This window comes from Lissotriton helveticus, chromosome 6 (genome assembly GCF_964261635.1).
Source record: "Lissotriton helveticus chromosome 6, aLisHel1.1, whole genome shotgun sequence".
NCBI lineage: Eukaryota > Metazoa > Chordata > Amphibia > Caudata > Salamandridae > Lissotriton > Lissotriton helveticus.
The window spans coordinates 2,121,303,328-2,121,329,544 of record NC_136067.1 but is presented as its reverse complement, the minus strand read 5'-3'; the positions used below and the strand labels follow the sequence as shown (position 1 = coordinate 2,121,329,544).

Below are 26,217 nucleotides of genomic sequence, written 5' to 3'. Positions count from 1 at the left end.
GGTCTGATCTCCCCCTGGAGACCACTGTGCATTTGTGATACTTACGTGTTTTATTATAGAAGCACTGTGTGTATTGTGATTAGCTCTCTTTTTTTTGTTTTTTTTGTTTAGGATATTTTTATTAAATTTCTGCAAAAGGAAAACAATATACAAATCATATACAGATTAGAGTAATAACATATGAACAAATATCATAAAACGTATGAAGTTATTGAAGCGTAAAGAGAAAAAAGGGGGAAAGGAAGAGGGAAAGGTAATGGGACTAGAAAAGAGGAAAAGCAGGAGAAAGAAGAAAGAAGAAGAAAAGAAAAGAAAGGGGAAATGAATTAAACACTGTGGGGATAGGAATGAGCCGATCAACTAGGAGATGTAGAAGAGAGATAGGTAGTAAAAGGAAGCCAAAGGAGGTCAGATTTGATTTTCAGGGGGACAGAAGAGGAAGAAGCAATAGCAATTCTATGTTCATCACAAATGAAATTCCACCCTGTATGTACAGAAAGTTTAGAATTATCCTTCCAACAGGCTAGAATAACTTTAAAGGCAAGAGCGATAAAAAGGTCCAGTAATTTAGAAGAAGTAGATACAATGTCAATATCTGTAGAAAGAGAACCTAAGAAAACATTTAATAGTGTTACTGGGGTGGAGCACTGAAACATTGACATGCAAATATTCCAAACCTCCTTCCAAAAGGAAAAAACATAGGGGCATTCAAATAACTGATGTTTAAGTGTACCTGTTTCTTTTGAACAGGACCAACATAGTGGGGAGGACGCGTGAGCAAACTTGGTAATAATAACAGGAGTAACAACAACTCTATAATAAATGAAAAACAGGGATTGAGTGATTTCAGCAGCAATAGATACTTTGAACAATTTGGACCATAAACGATCCCACAGCTGGATAGGCAGGGAAACAGCAAGATCAGCTTCCCAAGCAGTCTCTGTATGTGATTTAGGGCGCTCAGTAACACTAGATACCAGAATTGTGTAAACAAGAGCAGCCTTTGGTTGTTGAATTGTGAATAAGTGATAAAGTTGCGTAGTTGGAGTGTAAGGGGGAAACGCATCAGGTAAGGAGAGAGAGGATAAGTGTGTTTTAATGGCAGATGTGATGATGACGTATTCAGGAAGTAATGTAGAAGGCAAATGGTATGAAGTTTGTAATTTCTCGAAAGGAATTATAGAGTTATTAATGAAAAATTGATGGACAAATAGAATATCCTTTTCCTTCTAATATTTGAAGTAAAACGATTTGCCTTTGTACTTAAGAAACTTATTGTTCGAGGCATGTGGGCTGCTAAATTCATATCTTAGCATTAGATCGCCGCCTAGTGTTGGGTCCGGATGATCGCACATTGTTGTCCTGGAAGAGTCTTCGAAGTATCCTGAGATAGGTGGCTCCTCCCCTGGACTACAGTGCGCATGGGCATCGGCTCCATCCCCAGATTGTTTTTTTCCGCCATTGGGTTCGGATGCGGTCTCGACTTCTCTCTGTCGGAATCGAGTAAAACTAACTTTTTAAGGCCAAAAGGCCTTGTATTTATAGCGTCGGTATTGTTTGCGCACGGTCTCGAGTTCTTCCAACTCTTGAAGTCGGGTTCAGCGGAGTTTTTTCACTCTTCGGACATCGAGGCCTTCTCATCGCGACACGACCACGAATTTCCAGCATGGAGCGGAGTCCGTTTAAGTACTGTCCGCTCTGTGGGTCCAAGTACCCACATATAGACCTGCACCCGGTCTGTAACAAATGCCTTTCACCGGACCATGACGACGGCAAGTGTAAGGCTTGCGCTCAATTCAGGTCGAAAAAGACTCTCAAGCTTCGGCGCGCGGTGCGCCTGGAGGCCAGACAAGCGGCCCCGGATCCAGAAAACATCTTCGGCGACCAAGAAGAAGATGAACAGGGTCATCATCTCCAAATATCCCCACCCGAAACGGAGGTCGAGGCGGATCCGGTAGACGACGACGGAGTCGTGGATCAAGGCCTTGAATACGTCGACGAGGTAGGGGACGTCGAAGAGATTTATGGGGCCGCGGCAGATAGCTCAGGGGACGAGCTATGCCCCGAAGGTTTCGAAGATCACGATCGGGTCACGGGTTCGCCAGTTGGCCTTACCCAAGACCCCGTACCGCAAGCCACGGCCCCGCCTTCAGGCCCGGCCACGGACATACTTGCTGGGCAGGCCGGATCGAAACCGAAACCGAAACCTACGGTATCGACTACGCCTAAAATGGCCGACCCGAAAACGAAACCGAAACTTAAGGACTCGAGCGTCCCTAAAATGGCGGCCGGCCAACAGAAAACTACTGCACCCGCCGCCGCATCGGCTCCGTCGACCTCCGGTCCACAGAAGTCGAAGAAGTCGGTCGATTCCGCAGGGTCAAAATCGGCGCCAGAGGAGGGATCCTCTAAGAAGGGTGGTCGGCACGGATCAACCGCTGCGACACCGTCTAAGCACGCCAAGGCCAGCGGCACGGCTCCGGTTCCGACTGGGACTCCGTCCGTCGGACGCGTAGTGGAGTCGGAGGTTGGCACGTCTGCGCATCGATCCAAGGACTCTGGGTCAACGGCAACTGCATCGGCGTCCAAGACTCCGAAAGGCCACCATGACGTCGGATCCGAGGGGAAGGTCAAGACATCCTCGTCAGCGCCAAAAGCCACTGTGAGTGAAGTGTCCCCCATCGCCGCTTCGCTGCAGAGAATCAGGGACAAGGCCGCTGCTACGTCGGCTCCGTTACCGTCGCCTCAGACGCCAAAGGACACGCCGACAAAGCCTAAGAGTAAGCTTCTCTTCCTTCTGCCGCCGAAAGAGGCTCCGAAGGCCTTTTCGACGAAATCGACGCCAAAGAAGTCGGATTCTTCTACGGCGGGGGTACCTTCAGGTCGAGAACCCGAATCAGAGGACGATTCTGAGCATTTCATCGACGCCAACACTGGCAAATTAACCCTATACAAAAGGAGGATTACTTCTGAGCCTCTGGACTCATATGTCATCCCACTAAAGAAAAAAAGGGTTCCTCTGGACGCTTCTGGCCTCACAGAACCTATCCAGCCTCCTCCTAGAAGAAGCCCTACTCCCTCACCAGAACACTCTGAGGGTGAGGGATATCATGAGGAGGACCAATACACCTTCCCCATCAATGAACCAGATGCACATCCAGATGCATATGATGACATTAGTGACCAAGGTACCCAAAGTGTGGGGCAAGACCCACAGCCTTTCAGTGCACGTGCATCCCCAACAGAGGATTCTGCAGGTTTTCATGCACTCATTGAGAGGGCAGCTGCTAATCATGATGTGGACATGCATGCTGACCCAGTAGAAGAGGACTTTCTTTTTGACACTTTTTCAGTCTCTGAAAGAACTGTGAAAATGCTGCCTATGCCTATGCTCAAGGGAGTCCTCAAGCATGCAGCTGACATCTTTAAAGAACCTACCAGAGCGAGAGTGGTCAATCCACGTATCGAGAAAAAGTACAGACCAGCACCTGCAGACCCTGCATACATTCGGGGACAGTTGCCACTAGACTCTCTTGTGGTCGCAAATGCCAGGAAACGGGCCAACTCCCAGACAACGGGCGAAGCTCCTCCCCCAGACAAGGAGTCCAAAGTGCTAGAGGCAGGGGGCAAAAGAGTGGCGGCACAAGCTGCCAACTTTTGGCGTATTGCAAATACACAAGCACTCTTAGCACATTACGATAGGGCGCATTACGACACCCTAGAGCAGATTGTACAACACCTGCCTCCACAGTTTCAAGAAGGCACCAAACTGCTGATCGAGGAAGGGAAACTGATCTCCAACGCGGCCATCAAGTGTGCACTTGACGCCGCAGACACAGCAGCTAGGGCGATCAACACTAGCGTCATGCTGAGACGACAAGCTTGGCTCCGCATATCAGGGTTTAAACCTGATATTCAGACAACCATACTTAATCAGCCAGTCAATCCTGATAGACTGTTTGGTCCAGATGTTGACACCACCCTCGAAAAGATAAAGAAGGACACGGAAACTGCTAAATCTATGGGGGCCCTACAATCACAACAGTTTCGTGGCAATAATTTTCGTCGCTCAGGTGCACGTGGAGTCACCAGAGGACAAATGGGTCAGCAATCGCAATTCTCAAGAGGTGGAGCACAATCCTCGTTCACAAAACAGAACAAGGGAGGTTACAGAAATAACAGCAACAGAGGTCGCGGCAGAGCAAACAACAACTCCCGCTCCTCTACCCCGAGCAAACAGTGACTCTCTGTCACTGCCCCCCGACCACTTAACACCTGTCGGGGGGAGACTGCAGCAGTTCCTGCCCGTCTGGAGACACATCACCACAGACAGGTGGGTGCTACAACTTGTCCAGTACGGTTATTGTCTAGAGTTAAAGTCCACTCCACCCAACATTCCACCAAGGCAACGGCCTATGTCCGCAGAGCATTTGCACTTATTGCAGCAGGAAGTAGTGGCGATGCTGCAAAAAGGCGCAATCGAGCTCGTGCCAGTGGGAGAGGAAGGAACAGGGGTATATTCCCTGTACTTCCTTATTCCAAAGAAGGACGGATCTCTCAGGCCCATTCTAGATCTACGTCCCCTCAACCTGTACATACTGTCGGAACATTTCCATATGCTTACACTGCAACAGATTCTTCCCTTGTTAAACCAAGGGGACTTCTTAGCAACCTTAGATCTCAAGGATGCTTATTTCCACATTCCACTACACCCGTCCCACAGGAAATACCTCAGGTTCACTATCCAAGGCAAGCATTACCAGTTCAAGGTCCTACCCTTCGGAGTCACCACAGCCCGAGGGTGTTTACCAAGTGTCTGGCGACAGTAGCAGCGCACCTCAGGAGGCAGAACATCCATGTCTACCCCTACCTGGACGACTGGCTCGTTCAAGCCAAGTCGGAACTACAGTGCGCCGCGGATATGTCGACTACCATTCACCTCCTTCACAATCTAGGTTTCTCGTTGAACTACCCAAAGTCGCATCTTCAGCCGGCACATGTCCGGCAGTTTCTAGGTGCGACGATCAATACCCTGACGGCCATGGCTCAACCAAACCAAGTCAGGATAGACAGCATGCAGTCTCTAATCCAGAAGTTCAGACCACAACACTCGCTTCCAGCCAGAGTGTTCATGCAGTTGATAGGCATGATGGCCTCCTGCATCTTCATAGTCCCTCACGCACGGTTACATATGCGCCCGCTCCAGGAGTGCTTAGCAAATCAGTTCCAGGAGCCAGTGCCACAGATTATCCTGACGACGGACGCGTCTCTCCAGGGTTGGGGAGCTCATCTGCTCACTTACACAGTGCAGGGACTATGGACAACGCAGCAACAGAAGATGCACATCAACTATCTGGAACTGATGGCAATCTTCATGGCGATCAAGTCCTTCATTGTACATCTGTGCAACAAGGTAGTGTTAGTCCGGACGGACAACATGACCGCGATGTACTACATTCAAAAGCAGGGAGGCACCCACTCGCCACAGCTGTCTCATCTGGCTCAGAGCATGTGGAAGTGGGCCATTCAAAGGCACATTTTCCTCATGGCAGAACACCTCCCGGGCAAGGACAATCAGATGGCGGATCTGCTCAGCAGATACAGCCATCAAATGCACGAGTGGGAGTTACACCCATCTGTACTCCACCCGTACTTCCAGCAGTGGGGTCATCCGGAGATAGACCTGTTTGCAACAAAAGAAAACGCAAAATGCCAATACTTTGCCGCTAGGTTCCCTCACCCACAGTCGCAGGGGAATGCGATATGGATGAACTGGTCAGGCAAATTTGCGTACGCTTTTCCGCCAGCCCCTCTGATACCGCTGGTGGCAAGAAAGCTAAGGCAGCACGCGATGACTCTCATCCTGGTTGCTCCAACGTGGGCGCGCCAAGCATGGTACACCACGTTCCTCGAACTCTCAGTGGTGCCGCATCAAAGACTGCGCCTCACGCCCAGACTTTTAACGCAGAACCATGGAGAAATTCAGCATCCAGATCCGCAACAGCTCAACCTGGCGATCTGGCTCCTGAAGTCCTAGAGTTCGGATACCTTAACCTGCCGCCAGAATGCATGAACAACATCAAGGAGGCAAGAAAGCCGACTACCAGAGCATGCTATGCTGCAAAATGGAAGCGTTTTGTCATTTACTGTACTGCTAATGACATCAACCCGCTAGACGCATCTATCCCTAACATCATTTGTTATCTGTTGCATCTTTACAAGTGCAATCTAGCGTACACTTCCATTCGGATACATCTATCCGCCATAGCGGCTTATCTTCAAAACAGGCAGCATCTCTCTGTCTTCAGAGTGCCTGCCATTAAAGCTTTCCTTGAAGGTCTGAAACGAGTCATTCCCCCAAGAACACCACCAGCTCCGGTGTGGAACCTCAATGTGGTCCTCACCAGACTGATGGGACCACCTTTTGAGCCACTGCACTCGTGTGAACTCCAGTTCCTAACGTGGAAAGTAGCTTTCCTAATAGCTATTACGTCACTGAGGCATGTTAGTGAGCTACAAGCGCTCACAATCCAAGAGCCTTTCATTCAGATTCATCCAAATAGGGTAGTGCTACGCACTAACCCCAAATTCCTTCCGAAGGTGGTGTCACAGTTTCATCTCAACCAAACTATTGACTTGCCGGCATTCTTCCAAAACCCACAAACGGTAGCGGAAAGAATGCTCCATACATTAGATGTACGGAGGGCGTTGATGTACTACATAGACAGGACACAACCCTTTAGAAAGACAAAACAACTTTTTGTTGCCTTCGCACCACAACACAAAGGCAACCCCATTTCAAAAGCAGGAATAGCCAGGTGGATTGTTAAGTGCATCCAAATATGTTATCAAAAGGCCAAGCGCACTCTAACCATACCCCCAAGGGCGCACTCCACACGCAAATTGGGGGCATCCATGGCTTTCCTAGGGAACATTCCTTTAGAGGACATTTGCAGAGCAGCCACGTGGGTTACACCACATACCTTTACCAAACACTACTGTGTTGATGTACATTCCAAGCAGCAAGCTGCTGTAGGACAGGCTGTTCTCAAGACACTCTTTCAGGTTTCTGCAGCTGGCACGGGCAACCGCCGCTGATGGAGGGACTGCTATGTATTCTATGCTAAGATATGAATTTAGCAGCCCACATGCCTCGAACTGAATATGCTACTTACCAGTATGCATCTGTTCTTGGCATGTAGGGCTGCTAACATTCATATCGCCCACCCTCCTCCCCGGTGCCTGTCGCAGCTGCAGATATACTATTGTATTCAGTCATTAGCATGGACATCCTTTACACTTTTCACTCCATCTTCTGCCACAATTGCGAAAAACAATCTGGGGATGGAGCCGATGCCCATGCGCACTGTAGTCCAGGGGAGGAGCCACCTATCTCAGGATACTTCGAAGACTCTTCCAGGACAACAATGTGCGATCATCCGGACCCAACACTAGGCGGCGATCTAATGCTAAGATATGAATGTTAGCAGCCCTACATGCCAAGAACAGATGCATACTGGTAAGTAGCATATTCAATACCACACAACAGAAGATAAGAAACACTGAAGGGGAGGAGAAAATATCATGAAGAAGAGTTTGGGAGTATTTTAAAACAGGATATTTGGCTAGAAAAGAGCAGTTTGACATATAAACAGTATGTTGGAATGAAAAATCTTTTAGAAGTTAACGTTCCAGAGAAACCCAACTAGGCACAGGATTATCCGAAAAATCATAGGCTAATGAAAAGGACTGTTTAATCAAAAAGGCTGAGTGGTATATTTTAAAATTGGGAAAACAAACTCCCCCTTCATTTTTAGGACGAGATAACTTGTATAGGGCCATACGAGGGTGTTTATTATTCCACAAGAATTTGGTACAGAGGGAATTAATACGAGAAAAATAAGAAACAGGGATTTTAAAGGGGAGCATGGAGACGGTATAGAGAACATGTGGAGTAATCATCATTTTGATCGTACCTAGTCTACCCCACCAGGATAGGAATAAGGGGAACCATATTTGGAGGAGGGCTTGAAGTTTTTTAGAAAGGGATTCAAAAGTAAATTTGAGTGTATCAGCTAATGAAGTGGAGAACCATATACTAAGGTATTTAATTTTGGAAGGACACCATGCAAATTCAGTATTATTAAACATATGTTGATAGCACACAGGACTCAATGGCAAAACTTCAGTTTTGGATAAATTAAGTTTATAACCCGAGACTGAGGAATACAACCTCACTTCCTCCAAAAAGCGTGGAAGGGAATTGATGGGGTCAGTCATATATACCAAAACATCATCCGCATATGCAGATAATTTAGTTTCAGTAGATGAGAGTTTAAAGCCGGCAATGCTAGAATTAGAGCGAATCCGTTCTAGACATAAGATAAATAATAAAGGGGAAAGAGGACATCCCTGTCGAGTGCCTCTGGATAAAGAAAAAAACCTGGAAAATTGATTATTAACAAAAATACTGGCCCGAGGAGAAGAATACAGGAGTTTAACCAGTGAAATGAAAGATGGACCAAAACCAAACCATTGGAGGGTACGAAACATAAACTGCCAATTTATATGGTCAAAAGCCTTTTCGGCGTCTAAAGACAGAGCTGCTATTGGGACCTGAAGTTTTTTGCAATGAGCAATAACATTGGAAAACATACGAGCATTGTCTGCAGCAAGTCTACCCTTCACAAACCCCACTTGGTCCGTTTTAATGAGGCGGGGGATAATGGACTCAAGGCGTGAAGCCAAACTTTTAGCGAACATTTTACAGTCGTAATTAATCAATGATATGGGGCGATAATTTTTACATTGCGAATGGTCTTTATCAGGTTTAGGAAATATAATAACGCATCTAGAAAGAATCCGGAAGCTTTAGCAGCTAAAATGAAGGAGTTAAAGAGTTGTAGTAGTTTTGGTGCAAAAAAGTGTGAAAGGTGGAATAAAATTCAATAGGGAGGCCATCAGGACCAGGTGCCTTAGCTTTTTTAAGGGAATTAATGGCCCGAGTGACTTCCTGAAGGGTAATGTCCTTTTCCAAAAGTTCTAGCTCATTTGGAAGGGAAGGGGGATTGGGGAGGCCGTCAAAGAAGGATGACAAGTTTTCATCTGTAGGATGTGTATCATCAGTGTACAGGGATTGATAATAGTTATGAAACACTTCTGCAATATCCTCGTCAAATGAGACTAATTTATTTATAGAATCGTTAAAAATAGGACCAACAGTTTTGCGTTCTGATTTGATTTTTTTAAAAATTGCCAGCATTTTCCCCGCCTTATTCTGACCTCCATGAAATTTGGATTTAATTTTAAGAAGGGTATTACATGCATCATTAGTGATAATTTTATTGAGGTCCGTTTTAGCCAGAATTAAGTCCCGAAGGGCAGAGGAGGATTTAGAGGAGAAATAAATATGTTCAAGTATTTTAATCTTGTGTAGTTGATCCTCATATTTTTTTCTATTGTGTTTCTTTTTCTTGGCTACATAAGATATGGTAAAGGCCCGGAGGGCAGCCTTAAAAGCATCCCAATTATTAGAGATAGAGGTGTCAGAAGAGTTGTTAAATAAAAAGAATTCATCAAAAAACTTTTCAACTTCTTTCATAAACACAGTATCAGACAGGAGAAATGCATTACATTTCCAACGATTGAATTTAGAGGAGATGAGGGAAAGGTCAAGAGTGGTGTAAACAGGAGCGTGATCGGATATAAATATGGAACCGATTGTCGATTTCTGGATAGATGGGAGTAGGGATTTACTAACCATAATGTAATCAATTCTTGAGCGGGTATGGTGCACATTCGAGAAGAACGTATATTCCAACAAGTCAGGATTACACAATTTCCATGAATCATAAAAAGGACAGGCAGCAATGGCAGATTGGAAACTCTTATGAGTTTTGTCAGGTTGAAATTTAGAGGAGGAGAGTCTGTCTGAAAAAGGATCTAACCATTGGTTAAAATCACCAGCAATTACAATATCTGGGCAGTCAATGGAGGAAATAAGAATTTTAATATCCTTCCAGAACTGGGGGTCAGGTCTTACTGGGCCGTAAATGTTAAGCATGACCAGAGTCTTGTTCTGGATGACAACCTTAGCCATTGCCCAGCATCCTACATCATCATTCTGAGAAGAAACAATTTGTACATTTAGGGCTTTATGAAATAAAATAGCTACCCCCCTTTTTTATTAACAGCAGGAGAAAACACAACTTGGCCCACCCAATGCCTTTTCAACTTAAGAGATTCAACATCCGAGCAATGCGTTTCCTGGAGAAAAACAACTTGTGAATTAAGTTTCGATAAAAGTGATAGTACCTTCTGACGCTTGACGGGGTGACCGAGACCTCTGACATTCCACGAGACAAAGTTAAACATGTTGGTAGGAAGGGAGGATGGGCGACATATGGAGAGGACACACTTCAAGGTGATAACTACAAAAAGGGAAACAGCAAACAAATAAATTACAGAAAGATGAGACATCCAACATATACATATTACCGAAGTATACTGCATCTAGAATCGGGACAAATAACCACAGAGACTGCAATTGATCAAGGGGAGACTGTACAGGAAGAGAGTACCAGACAAAGAAGAAGAACAAACAATGAACATAAATGGGGAAAGAGCAAGAGATAGAAAAGGAAGAGAAGAAACATGAGGAGAGAGGAAAGAGAAAAGCAAGCAGATCAAGGCATAGAAACCTGATCTGAGAAGCGCAAAACAACCAAGACATCAGGGACGAAGACACACCGGAGAGGGGACACATCCCCACCAGCTACCACGGAGAGGACATACTACACAAACATAAGATACAGAAAACAGAGCCTCAAGAAGAGAAGCATTGAGCATAAGAGAAAGGAGCAGAGAAATGAAAGTGAAGCCAAGAAGAGCTACAATGAAGAGCAGAAAGGGTAAGAGCCATTAGTTAGCTGTATCCATGTTAGAGGATGAAGCACTTTGCAGATACGAGTGACGTTTTTGTGGATCATCAAAAGAGCGGGAACGACCATTGTGCGTGATTTTACAGAGACAAGGATGGAGAATACCATATTGAATATTCAACTGTCTCATTAGTGGACGAAGATTCAAAAATTCCTTGCGTCTGGCATTCGTGGCATTCGAGAGATCTTGTGAAATAAAGATGTCGTGACCAGACCATTGAAGACGACGTTTGAGTCTAGCAGCCTTCAAGACAGACATCAATTCTGTGAACTCAAGTAACAGAAAAATTATGCCGCGAGGCTTGGTAGCATTAGAGTTCAAACGGCCTATACGATGGGCTCTCTGAATGTTGACGGGATGAGACGTAGGTTGAAGGCCCAAAAGTTCTTGAAGGAATTTCCGCATAAAAGCCACCACGTCAGGACCTTCCACATTTTCGGGAATACCATAAACGATTGTTCCTACGATTGCGATTTTCAAGGTCGTCGGTGTGTAGCTTCAGTTTGTGGATTTCTTGCTCCAGCATGGGTATTTTGGCAGAAACATCCTGGATATCACTGACACAAATTCAGCCCTTTGCCCTCCATAATGACCCATCGATCCTCGATCTGTTTGAGTTTCTCATTGATGGCAGACATGAATGGTTGAAGCCCTCTAACCTCCTCTAAAATGGAGTCCAGGACTGGATTTGAGGAAGACTGGATGGGAGAAGGAGGGTCGTTTTTAGGTCTTTTAGGCTTAGCACCTGTATGAGATAGTTTGGGAGTTGATGAGTCATGCGACATGCTGTTAGCGTATGTGTGAGCGCAAAGCAAGGCAATATCAGGTATCTACAGGCACACACTACGAATACCAAGTAAAAGTCTATACTGCTAACGTGACCTTTGATGTGGACAAGGAGACGGAGCAACCTTCAATTATGGTTAAAGCATAGAGAGCTCGCATAGATGTCCATCCAATTGGAGCAGAAATACCAAATAGCACCTTCAGCCGAGACAGCACAGGTTAAAGGAGAAAATAATGAGGCATACTTCACTTTGAGACTCAATTGAGGAGAGAGAGTCAGGAAAACGGTAAAATTACACTGCGACTCATGAAACCTAAAATGGCGGCCGTGAATTCTCACACAGACAAGAGGAGATATGCACACTCTTAATTAGCAACATTCAGGCTACAAGATATAGCATAGGAGAAGCCCCAGAGTCATTGAATGATGTTGTAGCCAAATTGATAATGGTTTGAGGCAGTATGAACAGCAGCAGTGCAAAGTACATTAAAAGGTGAGAGAAATGCCATAACAGAGAAAAACGCGGACTCGGCAATCCAAGATGGCGGCTGCCCGAGGTAGAAATCTGAAGAAAAATTACCGCTGTTGAAAAACTCCGAAAAACGGCATAACCGGAACTTTCAGTGGTCTCCTCTAGATCAGGACACCTTCCGCCGCTCTTCCATGCCCATTAAACTGTCAAATAAGAGATTTAGGAGGCTCTACGGCATTCGGGGATTTTGTCTGCCGCGGAGCCTACGGAAAAGCCGTCCTCGCTCTCCGGCGCGCAAGCCACGCCCGTGATTATACCTCTGAGCAGGAGATATTGCAATTTGTTAGTGAGTGTTTATAATAAATACATATTTTTATAACTACATGGTGCGGTTCTTTTTCACTTGACCTTCACCGTATGATTAGTACTGGTAAAATAAGCTGCTTTACACTCCTTCTGGACTAAGCCTGAAGGCTGCTCTCCACAGCTACCACTTGGAGAGCTTTCTAAGGTTGTCTTAGACCACTAAAATCACCATAAGTTTTGTCTGGATTAGTGCAGGGTGCTTAACTTAAATAAGTGGCCACCATATACTAAGCCAGCCTCCTACAGTAGACCCTATGATGGGATTTCACTATCATAAAGTGCTTATAACCATCATTGGAATGAGCGACTTGTAGCCTCGCTTCACCAGTAGTTAGTTTAAAAGCCTCTTCCACCCAGCCTATGTCTGATTTCCTAATGAGCTCTGGGTTACTAAACAAATGAGGTTTACCCAACTCCCCCAGAGCTGTTTTAATGTAATTAAACCAAGGTATGCGACGACCTAGCTCCAAATGTATGCAATCATTCACAATCCTTTTGTTAAATTCCAATTCACTCTTCAGCCATTTTGAGAGCCAAAGAAGTTTTGGACGGAGTCGAATAAAATCAGTTATAAAATCTGCTCCCATTTCTTCATGGACAATTCCCTCTGGGACACTCTGGGGGATTCTTAATAGCTTTTTTAAAAATGTTGTTTTCAGCAACTTGAATTGAACGGCAAGGCTTGTATCTGGAGATTGCCGCACCAAACGCCACCGCGGGGACACACTTTGCATTCTTAAGATGTAAAAATAGATTTAATATGACTGTGTCCTATACGTCTACTAAAGGAATCTATCCCATGAGCTGCGTTACTAAGGGGTTGTATATGTGCTTTTATAAGTGGTCCCCAAGTCAGTTGGTTGTCAAACAGGGTGCCAAGGTAACGAAACGTATCCACTTTTCCTCAACAATAATCCTTGATATAGTGAGCTTTAGAGTTCTTATTCTTTGACGGGCCAATTGTCATAATGTGGGACTTAAGGAAATTAGTTTTAAGTTGTAAATACTCCATAAATTCATACGATGGGAGGAGTTTAAGTGTTTCTTGTGCACCTCAGATCAGAGAGCACTGGGCCATGACAGCTGCTGTTCTGGTTATGTATACCTTGTTGGAATACTTTGCGTAATAATTCCTTAGAATTATTGTTGTTTTAATTCCCTCTCTCTCTTTCTTGCACATTCTTAGCCTCAGTCGCTGTGGGATAACCGGTGCTTCCTGTGCAGCTCTGGCCGCCGCCCTTCGCTCCAGCCGCTCTTTGCTGGAGCTGGACTTGGGTGACAATAAACTGGGTGACGCTGGTGCGACCCTGATCTGTGACGCCCTGAAACACCCGGACACCCGGCTGCAGAAGATCAAGTAAGGAGTAGAGGCAGGGAGGGCAGGGCTTTTCTGTCTCTTCTGCATTTTATATTTTCCTCTGGATTCATTGACTACGAGTGCAGCTTCTCGCCTCCATATGCTTCTTACATGCGTGTTCCAAGGTTAGTTCTCAGATGCCTGTTTGAGGCGCTATCAGGTGTGGGGGGATTTAGCCCAAGATGAAACATTACTATTAAATCTATCTACCAGACAGGTCAGTGTAAAACTCGGAGTGAGTGCAGCCCGGTGCTCCAACAACATCAGGACAGAAACCGGGTGGCGTTGGGGGGGGGGTGGGGGGGTGTTAAAGTGTTTCTTGTGCACCTCAGATCAGAGAGTACTGGGTCGTGACAGTTGCTGTTCTGGTTATTTATACCTTGTTTTTAATACTTTGAGTAATAAACGCTAAGAGTTGTTATTGTTTTAATCCCCCCTCTCTCTCTTTCTCTCACCTCCTTAGCCTCTCTTGGTGTGGGATAACCAGTGCTTCCTGTGCAGCTCTGGCCGCCGCCCTTCGCTCCAACCGCTCTTTGCTGGAACTGGACTTGAGATTGAATTTACTGGATAAGAATGCACTGGGTGAGGATGGTGCATTCCTGATCTGTGACGCCCTAAAGCACCCGGACACCCGGCTGCAGAAGATCGGGTAAGGAGCAGAGGCAGGGGGAGGGGTTTTTCTGTATCATCTGCATTTTATATTTTCCTCTGGATTCATTGACTATGAGTGCAGCTTCTCTCCTCCATATGTTTCTTACATGCGTGTTCCAAGGTTATTTCTCAGACGCCTGTTTGAGGCGCTATCAGGTGTGGGTGGGGAATTTTGCCCAAGATGAAACATTACGTCAAAACTAAATATCCAGACAGGTCAGTGTAAAACTAGGAGCGAGTGCGTCCCTGCACTTCAACAACATCAGGACCGAAATCAGGGACAGTGGGAGGGGTAAAGTGTTTTATTGTGCAGCTCAGATCCGAGAGTACTGGGCCGCGACAGTTGCTGTTATGGTTATTTATACCTTCTTTTTAATACTTTGAGTAATAAACGCTTAGAATTCTTAATGTTTTAATCCCACTCTCTCTCTTTCTCGCACCTTCTTAGCCTCAGTGGCTGTCACGTAACCAGTGCTTCCTGTGCAGCTCTGGCCGCTGCCCTTCACTCCAGCCGCTCTTTGCTGGAACTGGACCTGCATGTCAATGCACTGGGTGAGGCTGGAGCGACCCTGATCTGTGACGCCCTGAAGCACCCGGACACCCGGCTGCAGAAGATCAAGTAAGGATCGGGGGTAGGGGGTTCTTCTGTATCATCTGCGTTTTATATGTTCGAGGCATATGAGCTGCAGATTGTACATTTAGCAATAGATCGCCACCTGGTGTTTGGCTCGGATGATTGCAGGTTGTTGTTGTCTTCTTGGAAGAAGTCTTTGTAGTCACGAGATAGGTGACTCCTCCCTTGGACAATACTGTGCATGGTCATCAACTCCATCCTCAGATTGTTTTTTCCGCCACTGGGTTCGGATGAAAGTTTTCCGCTACGGCTAGAAAACAACTTTTCTGCTTTTTCGAAGCGTGAACATTTAAATAAACTTCTTCGACATCGAACATCCCGGTGCGTCGAAGCGGGCCGTTGGGCCTATCGGCCCCGTACGGCCTACGCCTCATGGCCAGAACTCCATTCAAAAGATGCCCAGTATGTCGAGCAAAATTCCCTCATAGCGACCATCATGAGGTTTGCAACCTCTGTCTCTCGCCAGAACACAACGAGTCGACCTGCACAGCCTGTGCCTCCTTCGGATCGAAAAAGACCATTCGGGATCGGAGGGCCCGTCGACACGAGATGAGGAGATCAGCGCCAGCACCGGAGGCCATCTTTGAGGAGGAGATCGTCGAAGAAGACGTCTCCGTGGATGAAGATCCGATCGAACATATCTCCGAGGAAGAGGCTCCACTCGTCGCCGAGGAAGACTCGCCTGATCTCCAGATCATATCGGGGGCAGAGGACTCTGACGATTCGATTCCATCTTGACAACCCGTGAGTACCTCTGCCCCTGCACAACACACACTACCCAAACAAAAGGCAACGGTCGGCACTCCGCCCATGGGGCCCAGTCGAGACCGAAATGTACCCTCTACCGCCCCGCCTTCGGGCTCGGCTCCGAGGAAACAGACTATGCCTTCCGGTGCCTCGGCACCGAAACGAACACATGTGCCAACTCCACCTCCTGCATTGGTACCGAAGAATCCTTCGACACCGAAGGACTCGTCGACACCGAAGCCAAAACGCCCTTCGGTGCCTAGAGACAAAGACCCTTCGGCACCCGTACAAAAGGACACATCGGTGCCGAAGCCAAAGACAGTACCGGATCTGAAAGCTTCTACTCTAAAACCTTCCGGTTCCAAAAACAAAGAAGGGAAGCCAGATTCCGGCGCCGCAGGCCCAGCAAAACCTGTTTCCACGCCGAAACCACCAATATCGGTACCAAAGACTACAGACAAACATAGGACACCTTCGGCACTGAAAAAATTGCCACAGGACTCAATCACTCCTTCTAAGGCAAAGAACACTAAGCAACCTCTATCGGCACCGAACAAATCGACGCTGAAGAAGATTATAGAGGAGGAATATCTGTTTACACCAGATCCTAGACAGAAAAAAGTCCATATTAACCCAAGAACTGGACATGTGGAAGCAATGCCTTACAAAACAAGCATTTGCAATACATAAGGTCTCGCATTAGGAAAGTTTGAGCTATTGGTATTGTAAATGACAAATTTTTTATATATGTGTTGGTTTTGAAAATAGCAAAAATAATAGCTTTGTCATTTACAATTCCAATAGTTATAACTTGTGACACCTATAGTATTTGTAATGCAATATGTGTTGTATTCACGTGACTTAGATGTATTGATATTACAAATAACAATGGCTTTGAATTTTTTTAATAATTAATACTTAAATAAAAGTTCTTTTAATTTATAATGGCAATAGCTTAGACTTTTGTAAATAACTTTTGTGAAGAATATGTTCAGTGTATTTTATTGTGACGAAAATCCAAGAACAGAAGTGAAATACTAACCTCTTTTTGTGACATTTGTAATAAAGCTTGAAACATTGAGAGATCATATTTGACCCAGTTGTTGTTGAATGGTTGCACAGATTGATGCTGTGGTGGCGCTGAGTGATGTTGTGGTGGCGACTAGTGATGCTGTGGCATTAAATGATCCTGTGGTAGCGCATAGTGATGTTGTTGTGCCCCTTAGTGATGCTGTGGTGGTGCTGAGTGATGCTGTGGTGATGCGATAGATAGAGTGAGTGGGATAGATAGATAGAGTGAGGGCGATAGATAGATAGAGGGAGGGCGATAGATAGGAGTGAGGGCGATAGATAGCTAGACAGATAGATAGAGTGATGACAATCAGTAACTAAATTAATAGATAGAATGAGGGCGATAGATAGATAGTGAGAATGAGGGTGATAGGTAGATAGATAGATAGAGTGAGGGCGATAGGTAGATAGAGTGAGGGCGATAGATAGATAGCGTGAGGGCGATAGATAGATAGCGTGAGGGCGATAGAGTGAGGGTGTTAGATAGATCGATAGATAGATAGATAGATAGATAGATAGATAGATAGATAGATAGATAGATAGATAGATAGATAGATAGATATATAGATAGAGGGCGATAGATAGAGTGAGGCCGTTAGATAGAGTGAGGCCGATAGATAGAGTGAGGCCGATAGATTGATAGATTGATAGATTGATAGATAGATAGATAGATTGATAGATAGAGTGAGGGCGATTAGATAGATAGAGGGAGGGCGATAGATAGATAGAGTTAGGGCGATAGACAGATAGAGTTAGGGCGATAGATAGAGTGAGGGCGATAGATAGATAGAGTGAGGGCGATAGATAGAGTGAGGGCGATAGATAGAGTGAGGGCGATAGATAGAGTGAGGGCGATAGATAGAGTGAAGGCGATTAGATAGATAGAGTGAGGCCGATAGATAGAGTGAGGGCGATAGATAGACAGATAGAATGAGGGCGATAGATAGATAGACAGATAGAGTGAGGGCGATAGATAGATAGATAGTTGTGTGTGGTTGTGTGTGCGTGGTTGTGTGGGTGTGGTGTGTGTTATGCTTTGTTTTGCTATGTTTTGTTATGCTATGCTATGTTTTGTTGTGTTTGGTATGCTATGCTATGTTTTGCTAGGCTATGATATGTTTTGTTATGCTATGTTTTGTTTTGTTTTGTTATGCTATGTTTTGTTGTGTTTTGTTAAGCTATGCTATGTTTTGTTATGCTATGTTTTGTTGTGTTTTGTTAAGCTATGCTATGCTTGGTTAGGCTATGCTATGCTTGGTTAGGCTATGCTATGCTTGGTTAGGCTAGGCTATGCTTGGTTAGGCTATGCGCTATGCTTGGTTAGGCTATGCTCTATGCTTGGTTAGGCTATGCTCTATGCTTGGTTAGGCTATGCTCTATGCTTGGTTAGGCTATACTCTATGCTTGGTTAGGCTATGCTATGCTCTATGCTTGGTTATGTTATGCTCTATGCTTGGTTAGGTTATGCTCTATGCTTGGTTAGGTTATACTCTATGCTTGGTTAGGTTATGCTCTATGCTTGGTTAGGTTATGCTCTATGCTTGGTTAGGTTATGCTCTATGCTTGGTTAGGTTAGGTTATGCGCTATGCTTGGTTAGGTTATGCGCTATGCTTGGTTAGGTTAGGTTATGCGCTATGCGCTATGTTATGCGCTATGCGCTATGTTATGCGCTATGCGCTATGCGCTATATTATGCGCTATGCGCTATGTTATGCGCTATGTTATGCGCTATGTTATGCGCTATGCGCTATGCTATGCGCTATGTGCTATGTTATGTGCTATGTTATGCGCTATGCGCTATGTTATGAGCTATGCGCTATGTTATGGGCTATGCGCTATGCTGCGCTATGTTATGCGCTATGTTATGCGCTATGTTATTGGCTATGTTATGCGCTATGCGCTATGTTATGCGCTATGTTATGCGCTATGCGCTATGTTGTGCGCTATGTTGCGCTATGTTATGTGCTATGTTATGCGCTATGCGCTATGTTATGCACTATGTTATGTGCTATGTTATGCGCTATGCGCTATGTTATTCGCTATGCGCTATGTTATGTGCTATGCGCTATGTTATGCGCTATGCGCTATGTTATGCGCTATGCGCTTTGTTATGCGCTATGCGCTGTTATGCGCTATGTTATGCGCTATGCGCTATGCGCTATGTTATGCGCTATGCGTTATGTTATGCGCTATGTTATGCGCTATGCATTATGTTATGCACTATGTTATGTGCTATGTTATGCGCAATGCATTATGTTATGCGCTATGTTATGCGCTATGCGTTATGTTATGCGCTAAGTTAGGCGCAATGTTATGCGCTATGTTATGCGCTATGCGCTATGTTATGCGCTATGTTGCGCTATGCTATGTGCTATGTTGTGCTATGTTATGCGCTATGTTATGCGCTATGTTATGCGCTATGCTCTATGCGCTATGTTATGCGCTATGTTATGCGCTATGTTATGCGCTATGTTATGCGCTATGTTATGCGCTATGTTATGCGCTATGTTATGCGCTATGTTATGCGCTATGCTATGCGCTATGCTATGCGCTATGTTATGCGCTATGCGCTATGTTATGCGCTATGTTATGCGCTATGCGCTATGTTATGCGCTATGCACTATGTGTTGTGCTATGTTATGCACTATGCGCTATGTTATGCGCTATGTTGCGCTATGTTATGCGCTATGTTGCGCTATGTTATGCGCTATGTTATGCACTATGCGCTATGTTATGCGCTATGTTATGCGCTATGTTATGCGCTATGCGCTATGTTATGCGCTATACGCTATGTTATGCGCTATGTTGCGCTATGTTATGCGCTATGTTATGCGCTATGTTATGCGCTATGCGCTATGTTATGTGCTATGCACTATGTGTTGCGCTATGTTATGCACTATGCGCTATGTTATGCGCTATGTTGCGCTATGTTATGTGCTATGTTGCGCTATGTTATGCGCTATGTTATGCACTATGCGCTATGTTATGCGCTATGCGCTATGTTATGCGCTATGCGCTATGTTATGCGCTATACGCTATGTTATGCGCTATGTTATGCGCTATGTTATGCGCTATGCTATGCGATATGTTATGCGCTATGCGCTATGTTATGCGCTATGCGCTATGCTATGCGCTATGTTGTGCTATGATATGCGCTATGTTATGCGCTATGTTATGCGCTATGCTCTATGCGCTATGTTATGCGCTATGTTATGGGCTATGTTATGCGCTATGTTGTGCGCTATGTTATGCGCTATGATATATGCTATGCGCTATGTTATGCGCTATGCGCTATGTTATGCGCTATGCTATTCGCTATGTTATGCGCTATGCGCTATGTTATGCGCTATGTTATGCGCTATGTTATGCGCTATGTTATGCGCTATGTTATGCGCTATGTTATGCGGTATGCGCTATGTTATGCGCTATGCGCTATGTTATGCACTATGTTATGTGCTATGTTATGCGCTATGCGCTATGTTATGCGCTATGCGCTATGTGTTGCTCTATGTTATGCGCTATGCGCTATGTTATGCGCTATGTTATGCGCTGTGCGCTATGTTATGCGCTATGCGCTATGTTATGCGCTATGCTATGCGCTATGCGCTATGTTATGCGCTATGCGCTATGTTATGCGCTATGTTGCGCGCTATGTTATGCTATGTTGCACTATGTTGCGCTATGTTGCGCTATGTTATGCGCTATGTTATGCGCTATGTTGCGCTATGTTATGCGCTATGTTATGCACTATGTTATGCGTTATGTTATGCGCTATGTTGCACTATGTTATGCTGTGTTTTGCTATCCTATGCTTTGCTGTGTTTTGCTATCCTACACGTTGCTGTGTTTTGCTATCCTATGCTTTGCTGTGTTTTGCTATCCTATGCTTTGCTGTGTTTTGCTATCCTATGCTTTGCTGTGTTTTGCTATCCTATGCTTTGCTGTGTTTTGCTATCCTATGCTTTGCTGTTTTGCTATCCTATGCTTTGCTGTGTTATGCTTTGCTGTGTTTTGTTATGCTATGTTTTGTTGTTTTACTATGATATGCTATGTTTTGCTATGCTATGTTTTGTTTTGCTATCCTATGCTTTGTTTTGCTATGTTTTGTTATGTTCTGCTGTTTTGTTCTGCTGTTTTGTTGTGTTATGTTATGCTATGCTATGGTTTGTTTTGTTTTACTATGCTATGTTTTGTTTTGCTATTCTTTGTTATGTTATGTTTTGTTTTGTTATGCTATTCTATTTTATGCTATGGTTTGTTTTATTATGCTATTCTATGTTTTGCTGTGTTATGCTACGTTTTGTTATGTTCTGCTGTTTTGTTATGCTATGTTATGTTATGCTATGTTTTGTTATGCTATGATTTGTTATGCTATGTTTTGTTATGCTATGTTTTGTTCTGCTATGTTTTGTTCTGCTATGGTTTGTTGTGTTATGTTATGCTATGTTTTGTTGCTTTACTATGATATGCTATGTTTTGTTTTGCTATCCTATGCTTTGTTTTGCTATGTTTTGTTATGTTCTGCTGTTTTGTTCTGCTGTTTTGTTGTGTTATGTTATGCTGTGCTATGTTTTGTTTTGTTTTACTATGCTATGTTTTGTTTTGCTATTCTTTGTTATGTTATGCTATGGTGCGTTTTGTTTTGCTATGCTATGTTTTGTTTTGCTATTCTTTGTTATGTTATGCTATGGTTTGTTTTGTTATGCTATTTTATGTTTTGCTGTGTTATGCTATGTTTTGTTATGCGCTATGCGCTATGTTATGCGCTATGTTGCGCTATGCTATGCGCTATGTTATGCGCTTTGATGCGCTATGTTATGCGCTATGTTATGTGCTATGTTATGCGCTATGCTCTATGCGCTATGTTATGCGCTATGTTATGCACTATGTTATGCGCTATGTTATGCACTATGTTATGCGCTATGCTATGCGCTATGTTATGCGCTATGCTATGCGCTATGCGCTATGTTATGCGCTATGTTGCGCTATGCTATGTGCTATGTTATGCGCTATGTTGCGCTATGTTATGCGCTATGTTATGCGCTATGTTATGCGCTATGCTCTATGCGCTATGTTATGCGCTATGTTATGCACTATGTTATGCGCTATGTTATGCGCTATGTTATGCGCTATGCTATGCGCTATGTTATGCGCTATGCGCTATGTTATGCGTTATGCGCTATGTTATGCGCTATGTTATGCGCTATGTTATGCGCTATGCGCTATGTTATGCGCTATGTTATGTTCTATGCGCTATGTTGTGCTATGTTATGCGCTATGTTGCGCTATGTTATGTGCTATGTTATGCGCTATGTTATGCACTATGCGCTATGTTATGCGCTATACGCTATGTTATGCGCTATGTTGCGCTATGTTATGCGCTATGTTATGCGCTATGCGCTATGTTATGCGCTATGCGCTATGTGTTGTGCTATGTTATACGCTATGCGCTATGTGTTGCGCTATGTTATGCGCTATGTTATGCACTATGTTATGCGCTATGCTATGCGATATGTTATGCGCTATGCGCTATGTTATGCGCTATGCGCTATGCTATGCGCTATGTTGCGCTATGCGCTATGTTATGCGCTATGTTATGCGCTATGTTATGCACTATGTTATGCGCTATGTTATGCGCAATGCGCTATGTTATGCGCTATGTTATGCGCTATGTTATGCGCTATGCTATGTGCTATGTTATGCGCTATGCTATGCGCTATGTTATGCGTTATGCTATTCGCTATGTTATGCGCTATGCGCTATGTTATGCGCTATGTTATGCGCTATGTTATGCTGTGCTTTGCTGTGTTTTGCTATCCTATGCTTTGCTGTGTTATGCTTTGCTGTGTTTTGTTATGCTATGTTTTGTTGTTTTACTATGATATGCTATGTTTTGCTATGCTATGTTTTGTTTTGCTATCCTATGCTTTGTTTTGCTATGTTTTGTTATGTTCTGCTGTTTTGTTGTGTTATGTTATGTTATGCTATGCTATGGTTTGTTTTGTTTTACTATGCATTGTTTTGTTTTGCTATTCTTTGTTATGTTATGTTTTGTTTTGTTATGCTATTCTATGTTATACTATGGTTTGTTTTGTTATGCTATTCTATGTTTTGCTGTGTTATGCTATGTTTTGTTATGTTCTGCTGTTTTGTTATGCTATGTTTTGTTATGCTATGTTTTGTTATGCTATGATTTGTTATGCTATGTTTTGTTATGCTATGTTTTGTTCTGCTATGTTTTGTTCTGCTATGGTTTGTTGTCTTATGTTATGCTATGTTTTGTTGTTTTACTATGATATACTATGTTTTGCTATGCTATGTTTTGTTTTGCTATCCTATGCTTTGTTTTGCTATGTTTTGTTATGTTCTTCTGTTTTGTTCTGCTGTTTTGTTGTGTTATGCTATGCTGTGCTATGTTTTGTTTTGTTTTACTATGCTATGTTTTGTTTTGCTATTCTTTGTTATGTTATGCTATGGTTTGTTTTGTTTTACTATGCTATGTTTTGTTTTGCTATTCTTTGTTATGTTATGCTATGGTTTGTTTTGTTATGCTTTTTTTATGTTTTGCTGTGTTATGCTATGTTTGTCATGCTATGTTTTGTTATGCTATGTTTTGTTATGCTATGTTTTGTTATGCTATGTTTTGTTCTGCTATGTTTTGTTCTGCTATGTTTTGTTCTGCTATGTTTTGTTGTGTTATGTTATGCTATGTTTTGTTGTTTTACTATGATATGCTTTGTTTTGCTATGCTTTGTTTTGTTATGCTATGGTGTTTTGTTGTGTTGTGTTTTGTTATGCTTTGTTGTGTTTTTCTATGCTATGTTTTGTTGTGTTTTGCTATCCTATGCTTTGTTTTGTTATGCTGTGCTTTTGCTATCCTATGCTTTTGTTTGTTATGCTATGCCATGCTGTGTTTCGTTATGCTATGCTATGTTTTGTTATGCTATGCTGGTAAGGGTATGTGAGGGTGTGTGTGTGAGTGTGTGTGAGGGTGAGTGAGGGGGGTGAGGTGTTTGAGAGTGAGGGGGTGTGAGGGTGAGAGGGTAAGGGGGTGTGAGGGTGAGGGGGTGTGAGGGTGAGGGTGTGAGAGTGTGTGAGGGTGTGTGAGGGTGAGTGAGGGTGTGTGAGGGTATGTGAGGGGTGTGAGGGTGAGAGTGTGTGAGGGTGAGTGTGTGAGGGTGAGAGTGTGTGAGGGTGAGAGTGTGGGAGGGTGAGAGTGTGGGAGGGTGAGAGTGTGTGAGGGTGAGAGTGTGTGAGAGTGAGGGGGTGTGAGGGTGAGGGGTGTGAGGGTGAGTGGTGTGAGGGGGTGTGAGGGTGAGGCAGTGTGAGCGTGTGTGAGGGTGAGGGGGTGAGTGAGGGTGAGGGGGTGTGAAGGTGAGGGGGTGTGAGGGTGTGAGGGTGAGAGGGTGTGTGAGGGTGAGTGAGGGTGTGTGAGGGTGTGTGAGGGTATGTGAGGGTGTGTGAGAGTGAGGGGGTGTGAGGGTGAGGAGGTGTGTCAGGGGGTGTGAGGGGGTGAGGGCGAGTGAGGGGGGTGAGGGCGTGAGGGTTAGTGAGGGTGAGTGTCTCCAATGAATGTCGCTGCTTCGCCTTGTTTGAAAATGTTCAGTGCTGCAAATAGAGCATGCCGCCCTAATTATCACAGCATGAGGCCCCAAAGTGATAATTATCACAGCATGCAGAGAGCCGCCCCACACTGCTGGAGCACTCAACTGCACATTAATTATAGTTGAGTGCTCCAGCAGCCTGGGGCGCCTGTTGACATGCTGTGATAAGTGGGTCTCATGCTGTGATAATTGTTGCGGCGCCTGAGGAAGTGGAGACTCCTGCTGGGATAATTGGTCTTGTGGCGGCTCAGGAAGTAGAGTTTCATGCTGGGATAATTGGTCTGGCGGCGCTTGCGGCGCCTGACGTCCAACAAACGTGCACAAGCTGCTCAACCTTGAAGCGCGTTCACAGACCTGGGTCGGCTCGTGCCCAGGTCTGTATCGGGCTCGTTCACAGCTGTTACTCCCTTGACAGGGATGAAAGCGGCTATAAGTCTCGTTGGCGGTAGCGCTTCGCGCTGCAACGCCAGCGAGACCTAAAAAGGCCAGCAGACACACCCCTTACACCTGTGGTTCCTGCCAAAAAGGATTGTGCAACTTCTCCAGTGCACCCTTCCTCTCCTTCACCTTCTTCCTCTCCTATTAATCCATATATTGAACCTACACCTTCTCCTATCCAATCTCCTGCATCATCACACCACACTGACGAGGAGTATGATTTGGGTGGGGGGGATGATGTACCAGAGCCACATACATACCCTTTAGATGAGGATATCAACCCAGAATATCCCAAGGAAGACGATGCATATAATTTTGCACCAGACATCCCTGATCCTCAGTACTACCCAACAAAACCCTCCCTTCCAGAGGATAGTATTTGGTTTAATCATTTGCTAAACAGAGCTGCACTTTACTATAGGGTTCCTATGCACTCTGATGCCATTGAGGAGGACTTCTTATTGGACACTTTTGAACAGTCACAAAGGTCTACTCAAATATTACCCATGATCAAGGGAGCCATTAAACATGCTCCAGACATTTTTAAAGATCCAGTAAGGTGTACAGTGTTGAATCCCAGAATTGAGAAAAAGTACAGACCAGCACCAGCTGATCCAGTATACATTAAGGGACATCTGCCATTAGACTCTTTGGTAGTGTCAAATGCACGTAAAAGAGCCAATTCTCAAACTTCTGGTGACACACCTCTGCCTGACAAAGAATCCAAGATTATTGATGCGTCAGGAAAAAGAATTGCTGCACAACCAACAAACATATGGCGCATAGCAAACACACAGGCCTTACTCTGACGATACAACAGGGCTCATTACGACCAATTAGAAAAGTTAATGGAATACCTACCAGATCAATACAAGGATCAGGCAGCAGAGCTCTTACAAGAAGGCAAATTAATATCTAATGCCTCAATTAAGTGCGCACTAGATGTAGCTGACACAGCATCCAGAGCAGTTAACACTAGTGTTATTCTCAGGCGTCATGCATGGTTACGCATTTCAGGTTTCAAACCAGAAGTACAAACCACCATCCTAAACCAGCCTTTCAATCAGAACCAACTGTTCGGGCCGGAAGTAGATATTACACTGGAAAAGATGAAAAAGGACACAGACACAGCTAAGTCTATGGGTGCAT

The 26,217-nt window shown here is 44.5% G+C and overlaps 1 protein-coding gene across 1 annotated transcript in view; it reads left to right on the top strand.

The window, feature by feature from the left end:
• The first annotated feature begins 13,642 nt into the window (after nt 1-13,642).
• Nucleotides 13,643-26,217, top strand: part of LOC144763081 (ribonuclease inhibitor-like) — a 197,589-nt gene continuing 185,014 nt past the window's right edge. Inside the window, exons 1-4 of the mRNA XM_078648382.1 lie at nt 13,643-13,665; nt 13,753-13,923; nt 14,387-14,572; nt 15,023-15,193. Coding sequence (XP_078504508.1) covers nt 13,643-13,665; nt 13,753-13,923; nt 14,387-14,572; nt 15,023-15,193 — 551 coding nt within the window. The remainder of the gene's footprint in view (nt 13,666-13,752; nt 13,924-14,386; nt 14,573-15,022; nt 15,194-26,217) is intronic.